This window comes from Vanacampus margaritifer, chromosome 17 (assembly GCF_051991255.1).
Source record: "Vanacampus margaritifer isolate UIUO_Vmar chromosome 17, RoL_Vmar_1.0, whole genome shotgun sequence".
In the NCBI taxonomy this organism is placed as follows: domain Eukaryota; kingdom Metazoa; phylum Chordata; class Actinopteri; order Syngnathiformes; family Syngnathidae; genus Vanacampus; species Vanacampus margaritifer.
Window position 1 is genome coordinate 14140625 of NC_135448.1, and position 23524 is coordinate 14164148.

The window sequence follows — 23524 nt, forward strand, 5'->3', positions numbered from 1 at the left end:
GAAAAACCTCCCGACTAGATTGCCAACGTTACGATGAGATTAATCTTGGACGGCTCCATTTTCAATTTTCTTTAGAGAGAGAGAATTTTTCACCTTGCAACCACTTCAAAAAAAAATAAATCCACTGGCTTGGAATCACACTTTGACTGCAGTGCATTTACAGCCAGCTTCTAAACTAGCTTCAGGGGGAGCGTAAGAGGGGAGGGGTGGCGGGTTGAAAAGCCTCCTGTGCACTTTGCGTGGCCCTTTGATTACAGCCTGGAAATGGATGTTGCGGGAACTTTGCTGCGCTATGTCTCGCAATTGTTAGTACAGTACTTCCATTTTCAGCAAAGGTCAAATGGGCCGTGGCAGTTTTTGAAAATTGTGAAGCACATGACTGCATCCCACATCTATTGCTCCGATATGATGCTGCGCCGCGCAGCCGGGGAGCTCAACGTTTGCTTAGAACTCACAGCTCGGGATGGCGGTTTGCATCTAATGGGATAAGGTGTCAAACGCCACAGTTCTCCTTGCTTTTTAGTTTACACACTTTCCTTAAACGACAAAATACAAAACCGTATGACACCGCCACTATTGGTAGTGTTTAATATTTTTTCACAAAGGACATTAAAGTTAAATGGAAATGTTTGACTGAATCACATTAAAGTCTCATAAAGGCGCCGAATGACATTTGTGTGAAGAATCACTTTTGCTTTTTCATTAAAGGCCATTTGGAATTATGTAGCAGCAGATTTACTGACTTCCTACTGGGAATTTAAAATGGCTTTCTCTCCATAAAAATAGAACAATATTCAGGGGTGGCAAATCCAGGTCCAGAAAGTAAAAACCCTGACACAGTTTGGCTTTAGCCCCTAGTGCTAGCTAGCTCACTAGCAGTTAAATGAGCACCATGGATGCTAGCTAACTAGCACCTGAGGCTAAAGCCAAACTGTGGCAGGATTTTTACTTTTCTGGACCTGTATTTGGCACCTCTGAATTACTTTTTCAAGCTAAATGAACTCAACTTATTCCTAAACGCTGTAATGTGTCTAACATGCTTTAAACAGAGGTGGCAAATCCAAGTCCAGAATGTAAAAACCCTGCCACAGTTTGGCATTAGCCCCTGACGCTAGATAGCTAGCTCTCTAGCAGGTAAACGAGCACCATGGGAGCTAGCTAGCTAACTATCACCTGAGGCTAAAGCCAAACTGTGGCAGGATTTTTAATTTTCTGGACCTGTATTTGGCACCTCTGAATTACTTTTTCAAGCTAAATGAACTCAACCTATTCCTAAACGCTGTAATTTCTTAAACATGCTTTAAACACCGGTGGAAAATCCAGGTCCAGAATGTAAAAACCCTGCCACAGTTTGGCTTTAGCCCCTAGTGCTAGCTAGCTCACTCCCAGGTAAACGAGCACCATGGGAGCTAGCTAGCTAACTAGCACCTGAGGCTAAAGCCAAACTGTGGCAGGATTTTTACTTTCTGGACCTGTATTTGGGACCTCTGAATTTCTTTTTCAAGCTAAATGAACTCAACCTAATCCTTTGTTGTGCACCGGCGTGTTTATACGCTGCCAGAACTTAAATCCAATCCATCCTTATAATTTGTTCAGGGTCACGGCATGTGACTGTCGCCAGTCAATCACAGATCGATTGTCAATGGAGCGCTGAGTGGGAATTGATCGCGTGCCAGCTGCATGAAAGCCAGCGACGTTATTGACCCTGTAGCGCTTCAATCTTTTACTTAAGTGCTAAGTGAACAATGTCTCTCGTTAGAAGCCTCAAATATAACAGATGTTTTGTTTTGTTTGCCACAAACAACAACACTGCTGGTGATGAATTGGCGATCCGCAAGTGTCATTACCGAGTCCATAATTTTCGCTACCCTTCTTGTTTAATAGGTGGATGACATCCTGGGCGAGGAGAGCGACAACGAGAGCGAAGAGCGAGGGAAAGAGAAAGCTGGTAATGAGGAGGAGGCGGAGGACGAGGAGGAGCAGAAACGGCAAGAAGAGCAGCAGCACCGGCAAGGAGCTGGACCGCTGACTGGAGGAGGACTGGGTCCTCAGGCGATGACTGTGGACGAGCCGGTTCTGACCACATCCGCCGAGGCTAGTCTGCTGGCTACTGTATCCAGGTGAGACACGCCACCACGGTCTTCTTTGGCTTTTTCAAGGTCAACACTGATTATTAGTAGTCAAGGAGGAAACATAAGATATTAGTGTAAAATTCAACAACAACACTTTTTGTTTTGATTTTAAACTATATTGACAGTTTTGTTTAAAAATTATAACAACAATGGCAGGTAGCTTGTCAGGTTCAGTCAACTGAAAACGATCAATAAACAGACAAGGGAGAAAGCTCGTGAGGATCTCCTACCGCTCTGAAGCACACTCTGCCGAAAACTCTTTTTATTTCCTTAGGGCGGTCCCTAGTTACACAGCCGTTGCTGCTCTAAAGGTTGGGGGATCACACAGCAGCAACGTGAAAACCATCCCGGATATGAGTCATTGCGCCGATAATAACGCAGACGTGTTATACTGCTGAATATATGCTTTGCAATACTATAAGAGTAAATATGGGATAACTTGTGTACCTTTATTCTGACAAAACAGCCGCATTTTTTATAAAGTAGAAATGTAAATAGATCCATAAATGAAAAGTTCCTGTATCTCACTGTGCGACAAATGCATACGAATGGAGCTCATTTGGGGGTTTCTTCAGGGTTTTTGCCACCACGACTATTATATTAAAAAATTTAAAAATAAACACCACTTAATCAGTAAACCCAGGCTCGAACCAGACTGAGTGGTGCGCTGCCATGGCGACACGTCCAAACAGACATCAGACATGTCTGAGCAAACAAGAGTTCTTTATTGCTGAAGGACATTTAGGTTCATTTTCAGTCTGCTGGTATCCCGGCATATCTTTTTGATCTGATTTATTATTATGAGTATGTAATTCGGTCAACGCATTCATTCTCAACAGGTGCTCACAGGTAAGACATTGTGAATTTACATATGCCTGCCTAATAATTAGAGATAGGCCAATATTGATAATTAGTCATCAAAGACGTCGATAACCGGTATTTGGAGCTGATATTCATTTTCGATAAAAAGGAAAATATTGGCATTAAAATTTGAAAAATAATTATCTTTTTTTTTATATGTTTATTGAACAACTTTTAGGGTTTGTAAAATGTTAGACTAGAAAACTGGATATTGGAGAGAGAAAAAATCTTTAAAAATCTAACAAAAAGTTAAATAAAATCTTAAACAAGTAAATAGCGCCCTAATGTTTTCTACTGTAAGTAAAGTTTTCCAAAAATTTCTAACGTATTCAATTCTTACTTTTAATTCCAGCCACAAATAGAAAGTGCATAGAGTTCCCAGGGTCAACAGCATCTCTGAACATTTTAATCATTAGTCCCCTGAAGTTAACACATTTTTAAATATTTTTTTAAATGGATCAATTAATTCTGGTCCGACTAAGGTGCGAGTGGTTCTGTCTGTTCAGTTTCTGCTCAGCAATCTGTTGCTAAGATACACGAGTCACGCTCTGCCTGTTCCTGATCATCACAATAGTTTTGCTGTCGTTCTCTGCTATATGGCTGGTTTTGGCGGCCATTTTAGTGACGGTGATTGTACACAATTCTCACCAGTTGTGTATAATTAGCTTAACTCATTCACTGCCACGGACGGCTATAGACGTCAAAAATTCATTTGAACTATTTCTATTAGTTGAGCATTTTTCACACTTTTGTTAACAAGAGTACGAATACCTAGAATTTTTTTTTTATGTGAAAAAAAATTGTGATTAACTCATTCACTGCCATTGACGGCTAAAAATGTAAAAAAAAAAATCATTTGAACCATTTCTATTAGTTTAACTTTTTTCCCTCTTTTGTTAACATGAGTATGAAAAGCTAGATTTTTTTTATTGTACATTTAGAACAGATATGAAATTTGTGATTAATCGTGAGTTAACTCGTGAAGTTATGCGATTAATTACGATTTAAATATTAATCACCCGATGCCCCAAATATTTAATAATCTTTTATTTTCTTTTGTTTCATTTTAGGTATTTCTATTAGATTAACATTTTTTTCCACTTTTGTTAACAAGAGTATGAAAAGCTAGATTTTTTTCCATTGTATATTTAGAACAGATAACAAATTTGCGATTAATCGTAAGTTAACTAGCGAAGTCATACGATTAATTACAATTAAACATTTTAATTGCCTGTTGCTCCTAATTTTTTAATAATCCTTTTTTTAATGAATTTATAGCAGTGAATGAGTTAATCGTGAGTTAACTAGTGCAGTCCATGCAATTAATTACAATTAAAAATAGTAATCGCCTAACGCCCCTAATTTTAAATAATCTTTTCTTTAAAAAGAAAATGAATATTTAAAAAAATTAAAGAAAAGATTATTAAAAAATTAGGGGCATCAGGTGATTCGAATTTGTAATGACTTGACTAGTTAACTTATAATTAATCCCATATTTGACATCTGTTCTAAATGTACAAAAACAAATTCTAGGCTTTTCATACTCTTGTTAACAAAAATGGAGAAAAAAAATAAACTAATAGAAATACTGTAGTTCTAATCAATTTTTGACGTCTATTGCTGTCAATGGCAGTGAATGAGTTAGTTAGCTTATTCCGTCAGAAAATGACCTCGAGGCTGACTCAGACCGGTGATTATTTTCAGCATAATTTCCACAATCCCCTCATGTAGCTATCAAGCAAGTCATGTCATTTTAAAAAATAATAAAATCCATCTGGCAGGGAGAAATTTCAATCTGTTTACCTTTGAAGCATATTACATCACTTTCTTTTTCTTTTCTTTTTTCTTCTGGTAAGCATATTACCCTAAAAAGTGTGACTCAAGGGACTTGGCAATGAAGCAAACGACCCAGTTTGAGGCTGGACTAATTGATGTCTCTTAAAAGAAGCAAAAGTAACGGCCCGAATTGACTGCGCTTGACAGGCAAATAAAAACACGCCAGTACGTTTGGAAAGTCGCTATGATGCAGAATCATCTCTAATGGGTAAACTCCTCCATTACTGTCACTTGCAATTAGATGCTAAGCGTCCGCGTAGACACCTGCCAATACTAAAAAGCCTTAAGAATTTTTTTTTTTTTTAAATGAAATAGCTGTTTCTCAATGTTTTCATATTACACTGAAACCGAAGCTGGAACACGGTACATCGCCGGATGCTGAGTTTCCCCATAGGAAATAATGGAAATTCAATTATTCAAGGCAAACTGCTGCCATCATAAATCCTTTATTAATTCTGTTTCATGTAACAGTTTACCATTTTAATGAAAAAAGTAATAAAACTCTTATAAATGACACACGAGGAAGTGTAAAATCAATAAACACTGTCACACAGGTGTCAAACCGCAGGGACCGGATCCGGCCCACCTCACCACTTTATGTGGCTCACTAGAACAAATAACAACATCATGTTTATTGCTAAAATGTTTTTTTTTTTTTTTTTTTTTTTAGTTTTCCACCAAATATGTACCAAATTGCTATTCGTACGTTTAACATAATAAAAAAAAAAGACAATATCCGTTCTTAACTCATTTGCTCCCAAAAACGTATAAATACGTACTATTATAAACATTACCATGGTCCCAAAAACGTATATATATGTTTTTATTTATTTATTAAAAAAAATATATATAATGCTAGAGCAGGGCTGTCAAACTCATTTTAGCTCACGGGACGCATGGAGGAAATGATATTACCAAGTGGGCCGGATCGGTAAAATAATGGCATATAGCTTAAAAACGATTCTCTATGCAGATTTTCACTATTTGTGTGCCAGCTCTAAATTACGGTGCTCAACTGTAATCATATTGTTCCCAAAAAAATAACACAAATGCAAATTGAACGCGGCAACACTTTGCCTGTATGAGTTCCGGATGAGTTAAATCTACCTGCTTTATAGAATATTGTTGGTGCATTTAATGAAGTTATAAGGACATTAATCCTACCAGTAATTTAATTTAACTAGTTTATGTCGGTCTATGATTTATTTTTTATTTTTTTAAACAAACCGTAACTTTAAGTTGTGTGTAAAATAATAACATCCGGGACGATTCCGTGTACAAGTTGCAATGCTCATCTGTGGGTCTTGCGAAATCAGTCGAAATCCAGTAAAACAGCCGGGAGCGAAGGGGGTTGCTTCAGTGAAAATGGCTGGGAGTGAAATTAATATAACTTATTTGATCAATAGTTATATGGCTGGGTATTGATTCTAATTTCCTCAATCGATTCGTTTTCGACTCACAAGAGTTCCGTTCGATTCGATTTAGATTTTCTTCGATTCGATTCACTTCAATCCGATATTGATTCATTATGGAACATCAAGTCTTCTTAAATATCAAGGATATGATAAAAACTATACAAACATTAAATTTAAAGTTAAATGATTTTGTGGTATAATCACTTCAATGTTACAGCAAAGATGAGAAAAATATTTTCCTAATTCTAATTCAATAATTGTAAACACAAATGTCTTTCATAAATGTAAGAAAATACTCGTAAATGTCAAGAAAACAGTTGCATTTTCTTTATTATTTCTTTATTTTCTTATAAATTTGTGGGAAAAAGAGATTTGACCATAATCGATTCATGTTTTTGTTAATTGATATCAGGCTCGAAAAGGAAAATTGATTCGATATGGATTATTAAACTGACGATTATTTTTGAAACCCAACACCAAATAGTTATTCAGTCAAATGTGGTCATTTCTTGTCGGATCCACAAAGCAACCTAATTGGACCCTCTCGCCGCTCGTCGTCAGGCACCCTCTGCTTTCATTTCCTGTCTCTGCGGCCACGCATTTATTCGGAGTGACACCCCCGCCATCACCGTTGCCGTCTCTCGTGCTAACTTCTCAGCGGCGTGAAGGCGATGCGGGTGGGCAGCGCTTCGTTAGGGTCCGCGCTCAGCTGGTCAGACAGCCAGGTGTGAAATTCAAAAATGTGTTTCATCTGTCCTCGTTTAGAAAGATTGGATCGTGCGTCTGTTGTGACTGTTGTGGGGGGGGGGGGATGTATGCGCCGCCAGCTCACCTTCTGCTGCCTCTACTATCATTGAGCTCTCTGCTGTATTTGAGGGAAGATAAACAGCTATTTTGGACCCTGAAAAAAACAGATTTTATGCACAACGGTGACTTTTATGCTAATAAACTGTCATCATTTCTGTCTTGTGACACTTTTTTAACGTGGCAAACATTCGATCAATCGCAAGCTGCTTCACTCCCAGCCATTTTCACCGAAGCAACCCCCTTCGCTCCGGGCTGTTTTACTGGATTTTGACTGGGCTTGCAATTAGCACAGAATATTGTGTTCTGTAGCTATAAAAACATGGAACCTAGCCAAAGAAAGATTAGAGTCCCTTCTTTCATCAGGAAAAAATATTATAAAATATTATATATATTTGTATCTGTTTCCCTTTTGCAGCAATTCGCATTAGAATATAGCTAAGCTCTATCAATATTCACATTACTGTTGAAAACACTGACAAAAAGAGCTTGTTGCAACATGGCCCTGGTTGATCTCTTATACTCTGCCGCCACATGCTGGCCGTTTTTTGTAATCTACCATTGCTTTAAGCCACCTCTTCAGGTCAGAAGCTGCATTAAATCTTCTGTATGCTCTTGTGTAAAAAAAAAAAAAAAAAACATTAAAAAATGTGTAAATATGTTTTTGGGAGTGAAGGACAGAGTATTAAAAAACGCGTTTACACGTCTTTGGGTTTGAATGAGTTAATGATCAAACCAGATCAAAGAAATGTAATTGACGACAATTCCGTCACTGGCGCTGCTTGTTAGGTTTCCCGTTGATGCCATAGAGAATAATATTTTATGCACTCACGCACGGTTGTCAGATTCACACTTTGAAAGGTGATTTGTGCTAACCAACCCAGGAAAGACATTTGCGTTGATTTGATTGGTCCATCAATTCCATGTCCTTGCGATCCACCCGTCGCGTCCCCTTTGGAATCCTAATGAGTTTTTTCCCCAGAGAAGTCCAATCCATTCTCCCGACTCCACAGGCCGCCGTGTTCTTTGCTCTGTGCAAAAAGTGCACCATCTTTTTCCTCAGGAGAATGTGTCGCATGTCTGTATTCCCAGACGGGTCCCTAATAGTACCAATATACCTCCTCGGTGGAGATTTAGTCCCGCGCCGCTGATGAAACTACTCTGGTAGCAATTTCTCGTCAGGTCATTGTTGCCGCGGTCCCGGAGCAAAATCGATTTTCGTTTGAAAGCTTGGGAATGAAAAGCATTTTTTTTTTTATCTTGTGTTTATCACCCCGAAGCTGATGAATGCTGTACATGATAAATGAAGATACACATGAAAAGACCGCCCCTTGTTAAACTTCACTTAATGCTAACAACTAGCATTGACGACACGTTTCAGTTTGCCAAACGATCCAAGAATGAGTGAAACGATCCAAAGAATATTGTTGCGCAATAACGACCCAAACAAACAAATTGCAGCCATTGTTGTTGTTGTATTGTTCCACAAACGGCATTTGTGCTGATAAATATTCATCATGGCACAATACCGCCGTTACGCAATGGCGACTTCAAATTGAATCTTATGCGTGGACTTTCGTTCTACAAGATTTTTTTTTTGTCATCAACATGTGCTGCTCTTCCTTGTCCCCATAAGTTCCATTTCCTGTTCTAAAAGGTCCATCAGCACATTTGAGATCATGTTTGATCCGACTGAGATGAAATCTTCCGAGTCAGGTTTATTCACCGTATTCAGTGTTTCATTGCAGTTGTTGGATGATAATAACTCGGCGAAAAAAATCATCTCTTCTTTGAGGATATTAACTCATTCACTGCCATCGACGGCTATTGACGTCAAAAATTCATTTGAACTATTTCTGTTAGTTTTCACATTTTTCCCATTTTTGTTAACAAGAGTATAAATACAAATAATTTTTTTTATTGTATTAGAACAGATATAAATTTTTGATTCTTTTTTATTTATTCACTGCCATTGACGGCTATAAACGTCGCAAATTCATTTTAGGTATTTCTATTAGACTAAATTTTTTTCCACTTTTGTTAACAAGAGTATACAAACTTTTTTTCCATTGTTTATTTAGAACAGATAACAAATTTGCGATTAATAAACCAGTGAAGTCATACGATTAATTACAATTAAACATTTTAATTGCCTGTTGCCCCTCATTTTTAATAATCAATTTTTTAATGAATTTATGGCAGTGAATGAGTTAATTGTGAGTTAACTAGTGCAGTCATGCGATTAATTACGATTAAAAATTGTAATTGCCAATTTTTTATAATCTTTTTTTAATAAAAAAAAAGATTATTTAAAAAATTTTTTTTTAAGTAAAGATGATTAAAAATTACTAGCATCAGGTGATTAAAATTTGTAATCGTTATTAATCGAATGACTTCACTAGTTAACTCACGATTAATCAAAAATGTTATATGTTCCAAATGTACCCCAAAAAAATTTGGCTTTCATACTCTTGCTAACAAAAATGAAAAAAAAATTAAACTAATAGAAATGGTTCAAATTAATTTTTGACGTCTATTGCTGTCAATGGCATGGAATGAGTTAATGTTCCAGGAGGAGTTCGTTACTCATTTATTTTAATGGGCAATTTGGATACAATTAGATTCCCTCGAATGTAAATCTATAACTGGAAACCCCATCATGGTTTCAATAGCAACCCCAAGCAGCAGCTTGGTTATAAATTGCCCGTCAGTATTGTTTTTCTCTAATGGAATAATATGCTCCCGCCCACTATAAATTCTCCACTTTTCAATAAACATTGCAAAAATAGTAAATCAACGTATTTTGCATTGATCACCTCATTAGCCCCTGGCACTCCAATGGAGTGTTTCTTCCCTGCTATGGATTGAGTGAAGAAATCTATCACAAAAGGTTTCAGGTTGTTTGTACTTTACCGTAGATAGAATTATATAACATTGCATGTTTATGATCTTGATGCGAGGCACTTATTGATCGACGGAAATATAAGCGACGCCGTCATATTAAAAATGATGCTTATTCCTCGCAAGGGTCACGGGGTCGCAAAAAAATAGCTAAAGAAAACCATAGCAAACGTGATGTTGGACCAATCGAGCAATTACTGGTTTGACGGTGGTTTGAAAAAGTGAAGGTTTCAGTAATCGCTAATACTGGCTGTCACCGATAATGAATTATTTTCTTTTTTTGAGGGGACGTTTAAGCAGGTCACGATATGATTGGCTGCTTGCAGAGTTGAGTAAACGATCCGCCTGCAACTTTTTGCACTGTCCTTACAAAGAAAATAAAAGTTGCCAGCGGGTACTCTTTAGCCCCAAGGGCAACATGAGTAGCCCGTGGATCTGTTCTAAAAATAGTTCACCAGTGATGGGACACAGTGACTTACTAAGAAGAATTAAAACACAAGAATGTTGACTTTTATTTAGTCATACACGTTTCTTCTGTATCAAAAATTCTATATTTTGTTTAAAAATAAAATCAATTGCGTTCAATGGAGGCAAATGCTTTTTTGTTCACCTAAATATCTTCTTTTAAAAAAAAAATACTGCAATATTTTTGCTCACGGTTATCATGCCGTCATAATCTAACATTGGCCCACGCCTCTCACGTTGCGTCACGTTAATCCTTTCCATGCTCACTGAATTGACATTTGTGTGATTTTTTTTATTTCCAAACGTTTGCGTAAAAAAAAATCCCAAATCGGGTGACCTGGATGGACGAGTGTAAGAATTACAAGACTGTCTGCTTCACATTGGAGTTATGCGAATGTGAAGCCATTACCTCTCCATAAGTTAGACACCCTTAGAGTTTTCAAATGAGATGCGCCCGAAGGCCCTTTTGTGAGTAATCGTCTGGATAGATTTTCGGATTGCTCTGATGGTGCCGCATTCCCTTCGTGTTTGTTCAAATGATTGCATTGGATTCATGAGCGCTGTTGGCATGTAGCTACTGACTGACAGGACTTTGTTGTTGTTTTTCAATGCACGTCATCTGCTATACGACCCCTTTTTACTGCTCAGTGCAAAAAAAAAAAAAAGAAAATTTCTAACAAAATTAATTGATGGCGTAAACGCGTCCGGCTGTATTGATTGTGTCGCTTTTTTGCTCGTGATGCTCCGTCACAGCGCTTTCTGTTCAACTGCGCTCTGTAATTATAAAAATGTGTCAGGCTTAAGCCAGAGCGAGTAACAAAGGTTGCTTTTGGACATGCTGTCGCTTGAAAGGAGAATTTGAGCTTTGTTTGTCTTTTAAAGGTTGCCTGTCAGTTGCATTACGGGAATCATGTTAATGCGTGCGCTGCCAGTGCTTCCCTGACTGGTGAGTGCTTTTGACAGTCGAAGAAAAGAAAAGAAAAATACAATCAGCAGCATGTCCCTTTTATATAGTTGGCTCCGTCATTCTCGAGTGTTGTCACCTTCCCCTCGAATCAAATAATTGCAACTTGAACGCCGTCCAATAAAAGAAAAAAAGGAAGACGTTTTCATACTCTTGTTAACATAAAAGTGGGGGAAAATGTGAAACTAATACAAATGTGACTGCATCTTTTATTCATTGATACAGTCATTTCATAATCATTCATAAAATAGAGTTAAAAAGAGCGTGATACTGATTTGTGTTGAGGTCATTTTTCTGCCACTAGATGGCATAATTGCATTTGTAAGACATTGGTGACAGCTCAGTGCATTTTTCATTTCATAAAAGGAGCTATCTAATCTTTAACATGAAGTAACTTGTGAAATTCTGCACGTTTTAAAAAATGGTAAAAATACAACCTGACCCCAAGTCTCCACAAATATATGCATTATTATTATGGGACTGCTGACCGTAGCAAGCAGCACATATTACTATTCCTAGAAAAAAGGGTTTATTATTATTATAGCACACCGATTTTTCCGCAAGAATGCGGCCCGTACCGTAGATCGCACCAGGACAAATGAGGTATCAAACGATGCGGCTCGATCTGACTCGGTGCGGCATTATTTTTCTAGGAATTCCCACTTACCATGGCGACGCAATACCCCAAAAACTACCCCAAAAAGTGCCATAGGAATGAATGGGAAATGGAAAGACAAAATCACACACCTAAAGCACCTTTTTCCAAGACACGCTGCGCGTGTCCGTACGTTGTCCGACCGATACGAATTTTAGCTCATTTTGTTGGAATTTTTCCCATCTTTAGCTCAGTGTCGAAATCTTTTTTTAAGGAATGAAAACTCTCCCCTCTGTGCGGGTTCAAAGACAGTGAGTGAATTAGCTTTCTCACACACTCTGTTGGCTAATTAGCCTAACAGTGCCGGGAACAAAATAATCAAACAAATTGAAAAAAATTTCACTTCAACTCGTCACCATGGCCACAATCTTTTCTCACTAGACGTCCAATCCTCACATTTTGTAGTCACGAGTGTCTTCTTTCAGACAAACTAACTTTTATTTGGCTAAGGTGTCATTTAGTACCTTTATTTTCACCTTAAACAGGAGAAGTCGGACTAATTCGCCTGCCTTTTACATGTTAAATTCAGGCGCCTTTCGCTCTTCATTTCTGATAAATCATACGTTTTCAACCTGCTCTCATTTGGTCATTTTTCATCCGATAAAAAAAATGAGAACATGCTCGTGTTCCCCAAACCCTTGCCGTTCTAACGAGCCATTTCTTGAATTTGTATCTTGAAGAGTTAAGTCGTGGGAGGCTCTTCTTTGAGGTGTGCGTCTCTCATTCAATCTCAATGGAATGTGGGGCGCGTGACTGCTCAAAGTCAAAAATGGGTATGAGTTCTTAAAGAGACAGTGACATATTTTTAGATTATGGTTAACTTCCACATTTCTTGACCGATTCCAGTCATTTAAATTATTAACTGTTCAGCTCATTTACATTTTTTTAAATACATGTTCAGGGACAGTGAGATACTTTTAGTTGATGTTCATTATGGTTAACTTCCACATTTCTGGACCGATTCCAGTGGTTTAAATTTTAAACTGTTCAGCTCATTACCAAAGAGTCAGCAGTCCCATTCAAAATTTCCGCGAGAATTTTTTTAGTTACATTTATTACTGCTAAATTGTGATCGGGAATTCCCCCAGTACAGGTTTTTTTTTAAATTTAAGTCAAAATGAACGCACTCATTTTAACACCTTAAGTAACATTTTAGCTTTGATAATTGTTTGTTTTGTTGATGTGCTTTCACGTACTGTTTTTTAAAAAGTCCGATTTAAAAACCATACGAAACGTAGCAACATGTCTTTATTTTAGCTAACCTGTTTGTTGAACAGCTGTGGCATAAATTGTACATTAGGTGTCGGGTTTAATACATTCCAACACTTTATGCGACAGATTTTCCAAGGCACGACAGCCCATTCTGACTCAAGCAGCATCTTTTGTGCGAACCTTCCTCCTCTAGACGTAGCTCAGCCGTGCGAGCAAGGCAGCAGACGGTGACCAATCATAAATGCATACTCAGGCTTTTTAATGGATGAAAAGAGAAGGGAAGAGGGAATGAGAGCGCTGCGATACCAAAACTGCAAGTAATCGGACCCTTTTTTTTTTCCTTCTACCTCTTGCTTCATCCCTGCAAGCTGCTTCCCTAAGCATTTTTTTTTTTTTTCATATTGTTCGGTTATAGCTCAATACAACTCCCAGGGGAACGGTAGCCTATTTCGAGCTGTTTGTTTATGGCTACACGTTGCAAAAATGCGTAACAAATTCCTGACATTGTGAAAGTACCCTGAATGCACCATCTGTGCCGTTTTGGAGTTACTGTACTGTAAAAATGAAACATGCATCAAGAAAAATAACATATTTTATATTTCAAATACGACACATGCTTTGTTTTAAAACCATCGCCTGAGCTAATGCTAAAGTCAATGTAAAATTCCATTGACATGCTAACGTGAAATTAGCATCGAGTTTTGGGAGTCTTCAAATAGCAAATATTCACTCACAAAACAGAATACTCAAAGGCACAAATGTTTCCAAAACTGTGAAAAACAACTTATATTAATCAAATTCAATCACGACTTTCTTCTTCTACTCTTATCTTAATACAAGTTCGTACTCCATGCTGCCCCTAAGAGGCCAACAGCAGTAGGCCTGTTTTTTTTTTTTAACTGCTATTATTTTAGTACAGTATATTCTTATTTCACTTTGCTACAATTTTAATTACTGGTTGGTCTTTAAAACTATATTTAAATCTGAGTTTTCAAGCATTTCCGCGCACATTTCCACCTGATATTGCACGGAATATGATCCTGAGGTCCCGGGGTAAGCCCATAAATCCCAAGACTAGAAAGTACAAATATAACAAAAATAAAATGCTATAATGATAGCTTTGAGTAATTGACTAAATACTGAGTTTTGAAATCAGTGAATAATCATTTTTATTAATCCTGACTTCAATATCAATCGAAAATAACGGTGATTATTTTGCCCGTAATCTGCTATTATGGTTTGAGTATGACGCAGTGATATTTTGTCTTTCTTAAGACTTGATATTGCCCATAGCTGAGAATGTGAGTGTGAACGGTTATTTTTTAATAATTGCCCTGCGATGAGCGATTGATTGGCCCTTCTCCCAAAGTCGTCTGGGATCGACTCCAGCTCGCTAACGATCCTAATGAGTGCAAGTCATCAGTTAAAAAAAAAAAAAAAAAAAACGAATGGATGTACATTTCTTAGACTTTCAACATCAGTCTGAAATGTAGCCACGACTCTTTTGGCCAACTGCGACTTACTGCATCGACTTTTAATCAACAGTGTTGCTAAAAGAGACACTATCTTCTTTTTAATTACCCAAATCGCACCTCTAAGCGTTATTGATTGGGAAGCATTTGGACTGGTATGACTTATTACTGAGAATTGCATCTGGCAATGGAGACTCCTCGTTAGGAGTGCCTCATTAGCGGGCACCTTTTTCGCGCCGGGGCAATTAGCGCCACGCGGAGGCTACGCTTTTAGCTCAGTGCTCTCCGCCCATTCACACGGCTGAGGGGGAGGGTGCGAACGGTGGGGGAGGGAGGGAGGAGAATCAAAGTGAGTTGTTCTGTGGTTTGATTTTGAATATTTTATGCGGGGATGGTGTTCAAAAAAACACATTTGCTTTTAAATAATCATTTCCAGCTGGAGTGATAGCCTTGTAAGGGTTCAGCGCGCATAATAAATTCCGCCGTCTCATTTTTTGCCTCATTATGTCCTCCTTGTACGTCTTTTTACCTGCCCATTCCTAGTTTAACTCTCAAATGCGTGATAGAGTGTCTCCAGATAATGGGATGCTTTCTGCCAACATGAAGGTGCATTTGCAAGACATATTTGCAGATAATTAAGATGAAATAGCTCCATAAAAAAGCCTCTCAGCATTTCCTTTGAAGAAGATGTACTAAAGATTGCTTTAAGACACAGCAGCCAAAGGTCAGACTTTAAAAAAAAAAACAACGGATTTTTCTCGAGGGAAATGATTGATTATTCTCGATGATCTTCGCGCTGCCAGGGCAAAAGGTAGCATCATGCAAACTTCTCTCCACACTTCATATTTGTGAGCTGTTAACTCATTCACTGCCATTGACGGCTAAAGACGTCAAAAATTCATTTGAACTAATTTCTATTAGTTTAAAAAAAAATTCCCACTTTTGTTAACAAAGTATGAAAGTATGAAAACCTAGGAAAAAAAATGTTTATTGTACATTTAGAACAGATATAAAATTTGTGATTAAGTCATGCGATTAATTACGATTAAAAAAAATATTTTTTAATAATCTTTTCTTTAAAAAAAAAAAAGAAAGAAAGAAAGAAAAGGTTTTTAAAAAATGTTTTAAAAAAATAATTAAAAATACTTTAAAGAAAAAGAAGAAGAAAAGATTATTAAAAATTAGGGGCGTCAGGCGATTAAAAAATTTCTAACTACATTTTAACTCACTATTAATCAGAAATTTTATATCTGTTCTAAATGTACATTATTTTTTTCAATTAAATAAATAATTTTTAATATTTTTTTCTTTAAAAAAAAAAAAGAAAGAAAAGGTTTTTAAAAAAATGTTTTAAAAAAATAATTAAAAATACTTTAAAGAAAAAGAAGAAGAAAAGATTATTAAAAATTAGGGGCGTCAGGCGATTAAAAATTTTTAACTACATTTTAACTCACTATTAATCATAAATTTTATATCTGTTATGTACATTATTTTTTTTCAATGTTTTCAATACTCAACAAAAAAAACTAAAACGTTAAACTAATAGAAATAGTTTGAATGAATTTTTGACGTCTATAGCCGTCAATGGCAGTGAATGAGTTAAAGATAAAGGAAGGGCATCCGGGGTGGGTGCGGGGGGGTGCTGCTTGTGGAAAAAACCCAGAATGCTGTGCTTTTAAGTGGATTAAGCCGTTTTGGTTCAAAAGTTTGCTTCAAACGGGCTCAGCTAGTGGAAATCCTTTTATAAAAGTTTGAGGATTTTTTTATTTATTTTTTGTACCCGTTAAGGTCACCGAGTGCTGTCATATTATTCTTCGGTAAAAAAGAGAAATCTAAAGATTTTTTTTTCCCTAACTGTCATACCGATTCATGATGTTCTTAGAATGACACTTTTGGACAAATAAAAGTTGCCCAGCTCTGCATTTTCTTTCTAAATTGATAATCTGCTAGCACAATACATAATTGCAATAACCTAAATGATCATATCAAGCAGATTCATTTGCACATAGTTTGTTGATCATTTAATACGACCCACAATTACTAATTGTTTTGAATATTGTGGAGCTTTTCTAGACTAAAATAATAATAAAATTAACTTGGTGGCTAAAGAATAGCAATCATGTGAATGTTTAAAAAAAAAAAAATGCTCATCTGTTCAGTGCAGGAGTAGATTTAGTCTAGTGGGGTACAGAGCCAAAAAGACCACCCCCAAATCCTGAAAATCTTAAACTAATGCAATAATCACCATTAACTCATTCATTGCCATTGACGGCTATAAACGTCAAAAATGAATTTGAACTATTGCTATTAGTTTCACATTTTTCCCACTTTTGTTAACAAGAGTATGAAAATCTAGAATAAAAATTGTACATTTGTGATTAATCGTGAGTTAACTATTGAAGTCATGCGATTAATAAAAAAAATTAAAAAAATTATCGTCTGATGCCCAGAATTTTAAAATATTTTTTTTCTTTTTAATTAGGGGCATCAGGTGATTAAAATGTTTAATTGTAATTAATCACATGAATTCACTAGTTAACTCAAGAGTAAACAAGAATTTTATACCTGTTCTGAATGTACAATACATTACAAGTCTTGTTAACAAAAGTGGGGGAGAAAAAGTGAAACTAATAGAAATAGTTCAAATGAATTTTTGACGTCTATAGCCGTCAATGGCAATGAATGAGTTAATGGTGATCATTGCATTAGTTGTGTGGTCGGAAATGGGGGAACTTTAAAGGTAGTGCATTTTTATTGAAATGTACACAATACTGTCATTTCCTAAGCAGGTCCATTAAGCAGCCGGGATCAGAGAAATCCTATTCGCGAATGTCGTACGCTGGGATTTGCCTCATTTTCTTCCCACTTCAGACAAGTAAATAATCATTCATCCGCAGACCCTCGCATTAACCCCTCGACCGCCCGGGCTTGAACTTGTGGCTCTGGAAATGAGGCTTCATGTCAAAGCGGAGGAGATCGTTTTTTTGGGGGGGTTTTTTTGTGGCGACACCACTCCAAACCCCCCTTTTTGCCGCAGGGGTCCGCCGATCCTGTCACATCGGGGGCTGATACAGGCCGACGTCTAACCTTTTAATGAACACCAAACCGCAGTCCTGCTGTTGTGGGAGGCTGCCTGACAGCGCTGCGGTCTAATGAGAGCAGCAGAGTTGGTGTCAGACACCCACCCCCCCTCCTAGCCCCGCCCCCTTCCGATAAGTAGACGACCCGTACGCACCTCATTAGCATCAAGCAAAGTCCTTCTGCAGTGTTTGGCTGTGTCGCGGAGAAGCTGAAGTGGTTTGGAGCAATACTGAGACGTGGACACTCAGGCCTGTTGCCTCCATTAAGAAAGTTGGGAACAGTCTGTTCATATTTTGGGTTGACATTTGGAGTTTGAGCTCCTTAAAAACGACAAAAGATCACTATCAAGGTTCATGAAGTAGATGCTAGATGTCCGAGGTCCAGTTTATTGTGGGAAAGCGTTTATATTTTTTCAGGTCATTTTTATTCGCCACACTTTTTTTTGCCATGCGACGTTTTTCTATATGAATCCATATTTTCAGCTTTCTAAAACCATTTTAAATGTAAATACGCCATTTAGCCATGTAATTCAACAAGTCTGTTGCCTCACATGCAAAACTTTCCCCTTTTTATTTTTTACTTGAATTTCTGAAATAGTCAGATATTAAATTTGTGCTTAATCCTTGTCAGTAAGGTGGGGGCTTTAGGACCCAGATGCGGGAAGGCAGAGCGAGGAGGCAGAGGTGTAGTCCACCAGAAGGATTTAATTTCTATTCAAAAAAGGATCTTCAAAAGTACAAAATAAAACTGATCTAACAAAACATGAAGCAAAACATGGCGAAACAACTTAAGAAAAACTAACAGCATGACAAGGTAAATGACGAGGGGTTAAACCGGGCAGCATGACGTGGAGGAAAAGACAAACAACAACAGCAACAATGAACCGACACAGACAGGGGGGAGACAACCGACTAAATACACCAACACTAATGACATAACAAGACACACCTGGCTGAGGGCACTGATTGGATGACACATGAGGGTAATGGGGAAAGGTGGACACAATCAGGGATCAGGGTTGACAAAGACACCAAACAACGAAGGGCAAGTGACCTGAAACGAGAGGAGTCAGACTTTTCACAATAAAACAGGAAATGACAAGACAAGGGGAAAACACAAGGAAAACAGAAGCTAAACATGACAGGGAGTAAACAGGACTGAAAATAAACATGACATTGCCAAAAGTTTTCAGACTGGACTCGGGTTTGAATTGAATGTGACGTGACGAAATGTCCTTGAAAACCATTTTACAACAGTAAACAGGAGGCGATGGTTCCAATCCCGCCTCAGATTGGTTGCAGTTCACATTTTCTTTTAATTCATTTATCATTCAACTGCAATTAATAATGAGTCATTTTCACAACATTTTTCTTCTCAATTAACTTCATAAGCGTTCCACATTTATTCAAATCTTAGCATTCCGCTTTCAGCATTCCCGCGCAATTTCTCCAGAAATTGCATTTAGCCCTTCTTCACAAAAGGAGTCTCAAAGGGCTTTACAAGCACACAGTTCACAAAAATCAATGACATCCTCTTGTCTAGACCTCCCATGCGGACCAGGAAAAACTCAGACAAAGAAAAGCCCATTTAAGGAAACAAACAAAGAAAAACCTTGAAGTGTTCACAGTTGGAGGTATCATTATCAACATTCATCATATGAAGCACAACAGGTAGACAACGCCGCCGGGTATTTGGTTCTCCTCAGGACCGGTTCTGCTCGGTCGATGCAGCGTCGTCCACAAAGAAGCCTCCGGGGGTTCGCTTCCGATCTTGTCCTGGTCGGTGGATGCAGAATCTTCTTACAGCCTTACTTCATTCAGCGCCACCTGGAGAGGAGGGTGGTGAAGTGGCAGTAAAACAGCCCCCCCCCCCCCCCCACACACACACACACACAAAAAAAAGCACAACAAATTCAACAAACAAAAAAAAGAGTCCAGTTCACTCGATTCAATCTTTGCCGATTACAATGGACCTGGATGAATGAGAATCTACACAGATATAAAGAAAAATCCGAAACTTTATTCGTCATATTTATGTACAATACACACACACAAAAATATGACTGTAATGTCATGTAATATAACGTGATTAATCGCAAGTTATGGCAATCATGTGATAAATTCCGATTTTAAAAATTGTAATTGACTGACATCCCTAATATATACAAACAGTACCGATATCGAGTACTGATACCGCTAATACTTTGCATATCTACAATTTCATTTAACACAAAGTGAACAACCTTGTGTCAAAAGTACTACTGCCGAGGAGGACTTACTCAGTCTTTTTTAAAAAAATTTTTTGCGTTCAGTATTGTTGGCTGGTATCAGCAGCCTACTTGAGTACTCGCTACTTAAATGGCACAAATGGAGAATTGGCATGATGGCAGAGGAGTGCGTCTCGCTAAAAGGTCGTCTCTCGTCTGCAGGGGCCACAAACGAAAGCACGACAGGGAAGACGACCAGTCCTCCAAACAGTCCGACGATGACGAAGAGGAGGAGGAGGAGGAAGAGGAGGAGGAGGAGGGAAGTTCCTCCGAGGCGGACGAGATGGCCGCCGCGTTGGAGGCGGAGCTCAATGACTTTATGTGAAGTGGGACACACACACACACACACACACACGCTGTAATTAAATCAATGAATGTCCTGTACATAAATGTGCTGTGTTTTTGTAGCATTAAAAATCATGATTGCCTTTTTGTGGGCATCAAAACAATTTGACATTATTTTATTGTGAGGAGAATAAAATGTAGGATACAAATTTGATACTGTTGAGTTTTTGATTTTCTATTTCAATTTTTTATATTTGTTAGGGAGAAAAAAAGTGGCGATAAAACTTCCAAATGTTGTGGCCGCTTATGCCAAAGAATTCAGTAGGTTGGCCAAATGGTGCAGCTAAACATGATTCATATTTTGACTTGATTTGTGTCCACACTGGTTTCGTCCCCTGCTTGGTGTTTTGTACATAGGATGATGAAATGTGATTTTTTTTTTTTTTTTTTTTTTGACCTCCTCTCGTGCACTTTGCCCAACAACGGAACCCGATCCCATCGACGTTGTCACCCGTTTGCAACTACGTATTGACACTGGAGCCAACCAATTGAGTCATCACTCCAAGCTATATGCAATGTTATTTTTTCATTTTAACTCATTCACTGCCATTGACGGCTATAGACGTCAAAAATTCATTTCAACTATTTTTATTAGTTTTAACATTTTTTTCTACTTTTGTTAACAAGAGTATGAAAACCTATAATTTTTTTATTGTACATTTAGAACAGATAAAATTTGCGATTACTTGTGAGTTAACTAGTGAAGTCATGCGACGCCCCAAATTTTTAATAATCTTTTCTTTTTTACATTTTTTAATCGTAATTAATTGCATGACTTCAATAGTTAACTCACGATTAATCAAATTTTATATCTGTTCTAAATGTACAAAATATTTTTTCTAGGTTTTCATACTCCTGTTAAGAAAAGTGGAAAAAAAAATGTTAAATAGAAATAGTTCAAATGAATTTTTGACGTCTATAGTCGTCAATGGCAGTGAATGAGTTGAGCAAACCTAGAATTTTTTTTATTGTACATTTAGAACAGATATACATTTTGTGATTAATCACGAGTTAACTAGTGAAGTCATGCGATTCAATTACGATTACAAATTTGAATCGCCTGACGCCCCTAATTTTTAATAATCTTTTCTTTTTTTTAAATTGCGTCAGGCGATTACAATTTTTAATTGTAATTAATCGCATGACTTCACTAGTTAACTCACGATTAATCACAAATTTTATATCTGTTCTAAATATACAATATATTTTTTCTAAGTTTTCATACTCTTGTTAAGAAAAGTGAAAAAAAATGTTAAATAGAAATAGTTCAAATGAATTTTTGACGTCTATAGTCGTCAATGGCAGTGAATGAGTTGAGCAAACCTAGAATTTTTTTTATTGTACATTTAGAACAGATATACATTTGTGATTAATCACGAGTTAACTAGTGAAGTCATGCGATTCAATTACGATTACAAATTTGAATCGCCTGACGCTCCTAATTTTTAATAATCTTTTTTTTTTAAATTGCGTCAGGCGATTACAATTTTTAATTGTAATTAATCGCATGACTTCACTAGTTAACTCACGATTAATCACAAATTTTATATCTGTTCTAAATGTACAAAATATTTTTTCTAGGTTTTCATACTCTTGTTAAGAAAAGTGGGGATTTTTTTTTTAATCTAATAGAAATAGTTGAAATGAATTTTTGACGTCTATAGCCGTCAATAGCAGTGAATGAGTTAAGCAAACCTGGAAATGTTACCCACTGTGCTCGTTTGTTTGTTTCCTATGCTGGTTCATGGGAGGCTTAAGCCCAAATTGTAATTAGATCGACTTCCAGGTTAATTGCTTCATGTTCACAGTTTGGCATTTGTGACATTTGACTGCTTGCGGATTTTTGGGGCGCAAAATTAGCCGCTGTTATTTGTTATTAAAAAAGCTTTTTTTTATTTTTTCTGTGCTCCGACCTTAGCTCTGTGGAGGGAGAAGCTTTGCCGCCATCCATAAGCAATTACAAATCTTTTTGGGTGGGGGGGGGGCGTCCATTGCTCACGTGAATAGTGAGTTTGCTGCATTGTTTCATGTGCGGAGGAAAAGAATAAAAATATGAAGTTTATATTTTGTTACTTTTTATGTGTTTGAACCAACATATGAGTCAGTTATGCGGGTTCAAGGGTGTTTTTGGCCTACTGTGTAATTAATGACAGACCACTCTCATGGATTTAGATGATAAATATTATATTGTGGTCAAGATGTATTTTTACCTGTATGTTTTTTTTTTGGTTTGTTTTTCATCAACCACCTGCTGGCTCCAGTATTAAAAAAAAACTCACCCATTTCACTTGCCCCTCCCACTTGATATCCTTTTGTATTCATGCTTTTTAATGGTCATTCTAAATACTTGTTAGATGTGTTAAGTTTTCCTACTCCAAACTGACAGAGAAAATACTTTGACTAAATAAAGATGTTTGAAATGAAAAAGGTGCGATAGCTTTTTTTAAAAAAAATTATTTTATTTTATTTTATTTTTGCCACTGCATGACAGCTGGGCCTTTAACGGCGTAATCATGGTGTGCAACGCCGCAAGACTCCAGTCAGCCACTTAATGGCTCCTTTGTCATGGAAACCATCGGTGAGCCATTAGGCCGTGTTCCATCTTGCCGCTCGGCTCGAGACGAGCGGGGGTCATTAGATGGCCGCTATTCATCAGTTTAGGAAAGAGAGACAACATGTTGTTTCCTCTTTTTTTTTTAATGTCTTTTGATCAACAGCGAGTCGTGTTTTCCCACACTTTTCCTGGCCTGAACCAAAATGTTGATGTCTGTGAAAGTGGCCGACATCTGCTCGGTGGCTCTATCATGGAGTCAGGGCGGCGTAATGGCGCATCAGGTGTCAGGTTGATTATACCCTGAGCAGCGCTTGCAAGGCGACAGATGTAGAAATGTAAACGTTAAGGTTGTAAGTGTGCGAAGGGTTGTATAGTTTCTGGTCAATTAGGAATTTAAATATTCCAATGTGACTCCACTTTGTTGACTTTAAACAAAATCTTTGCTTTGGGTTATTGTCCATCTGCACTGTGAAGCACCATTTGATGTAGGAGTCTGTTCCATTGGTAAGTCTTTTTTTATTTTTATGAAATTGTATAGTTTATGCAATATTTTTGAAAATA

General features: G+C 37.3%; 1 protein-coding gene across 1 annotated transcript in view; it reads left to right on the forward strand.

The window, feature by feature from the left end:
- Window positions 1-21781, forward strand: part of ctdp1 (CTD (carboxy-terminal domain, RNA polymerase II, polypeptide A) phosphatase, subunit 1) — a 42399-nt gene extending 20618 nt beyond the window's left edge. The window contains exons 12-13 of the mRNA XM_077548448.1: window positions 1885-2120; window positions 20227-21781. Coding sequence (XP_077404574.1) covers window positions 1885-2120; window positions 20227-20389 — 399 coding nt within the window. The 3' untranslated portion in view covers window positions 20390-21781. The remainder of the gene's footprint in view (window positions 1-1884; window positions 2121-20226) is intronic.
- Window positions 21782-23524: the final 1743 nt, after the last annotated feature.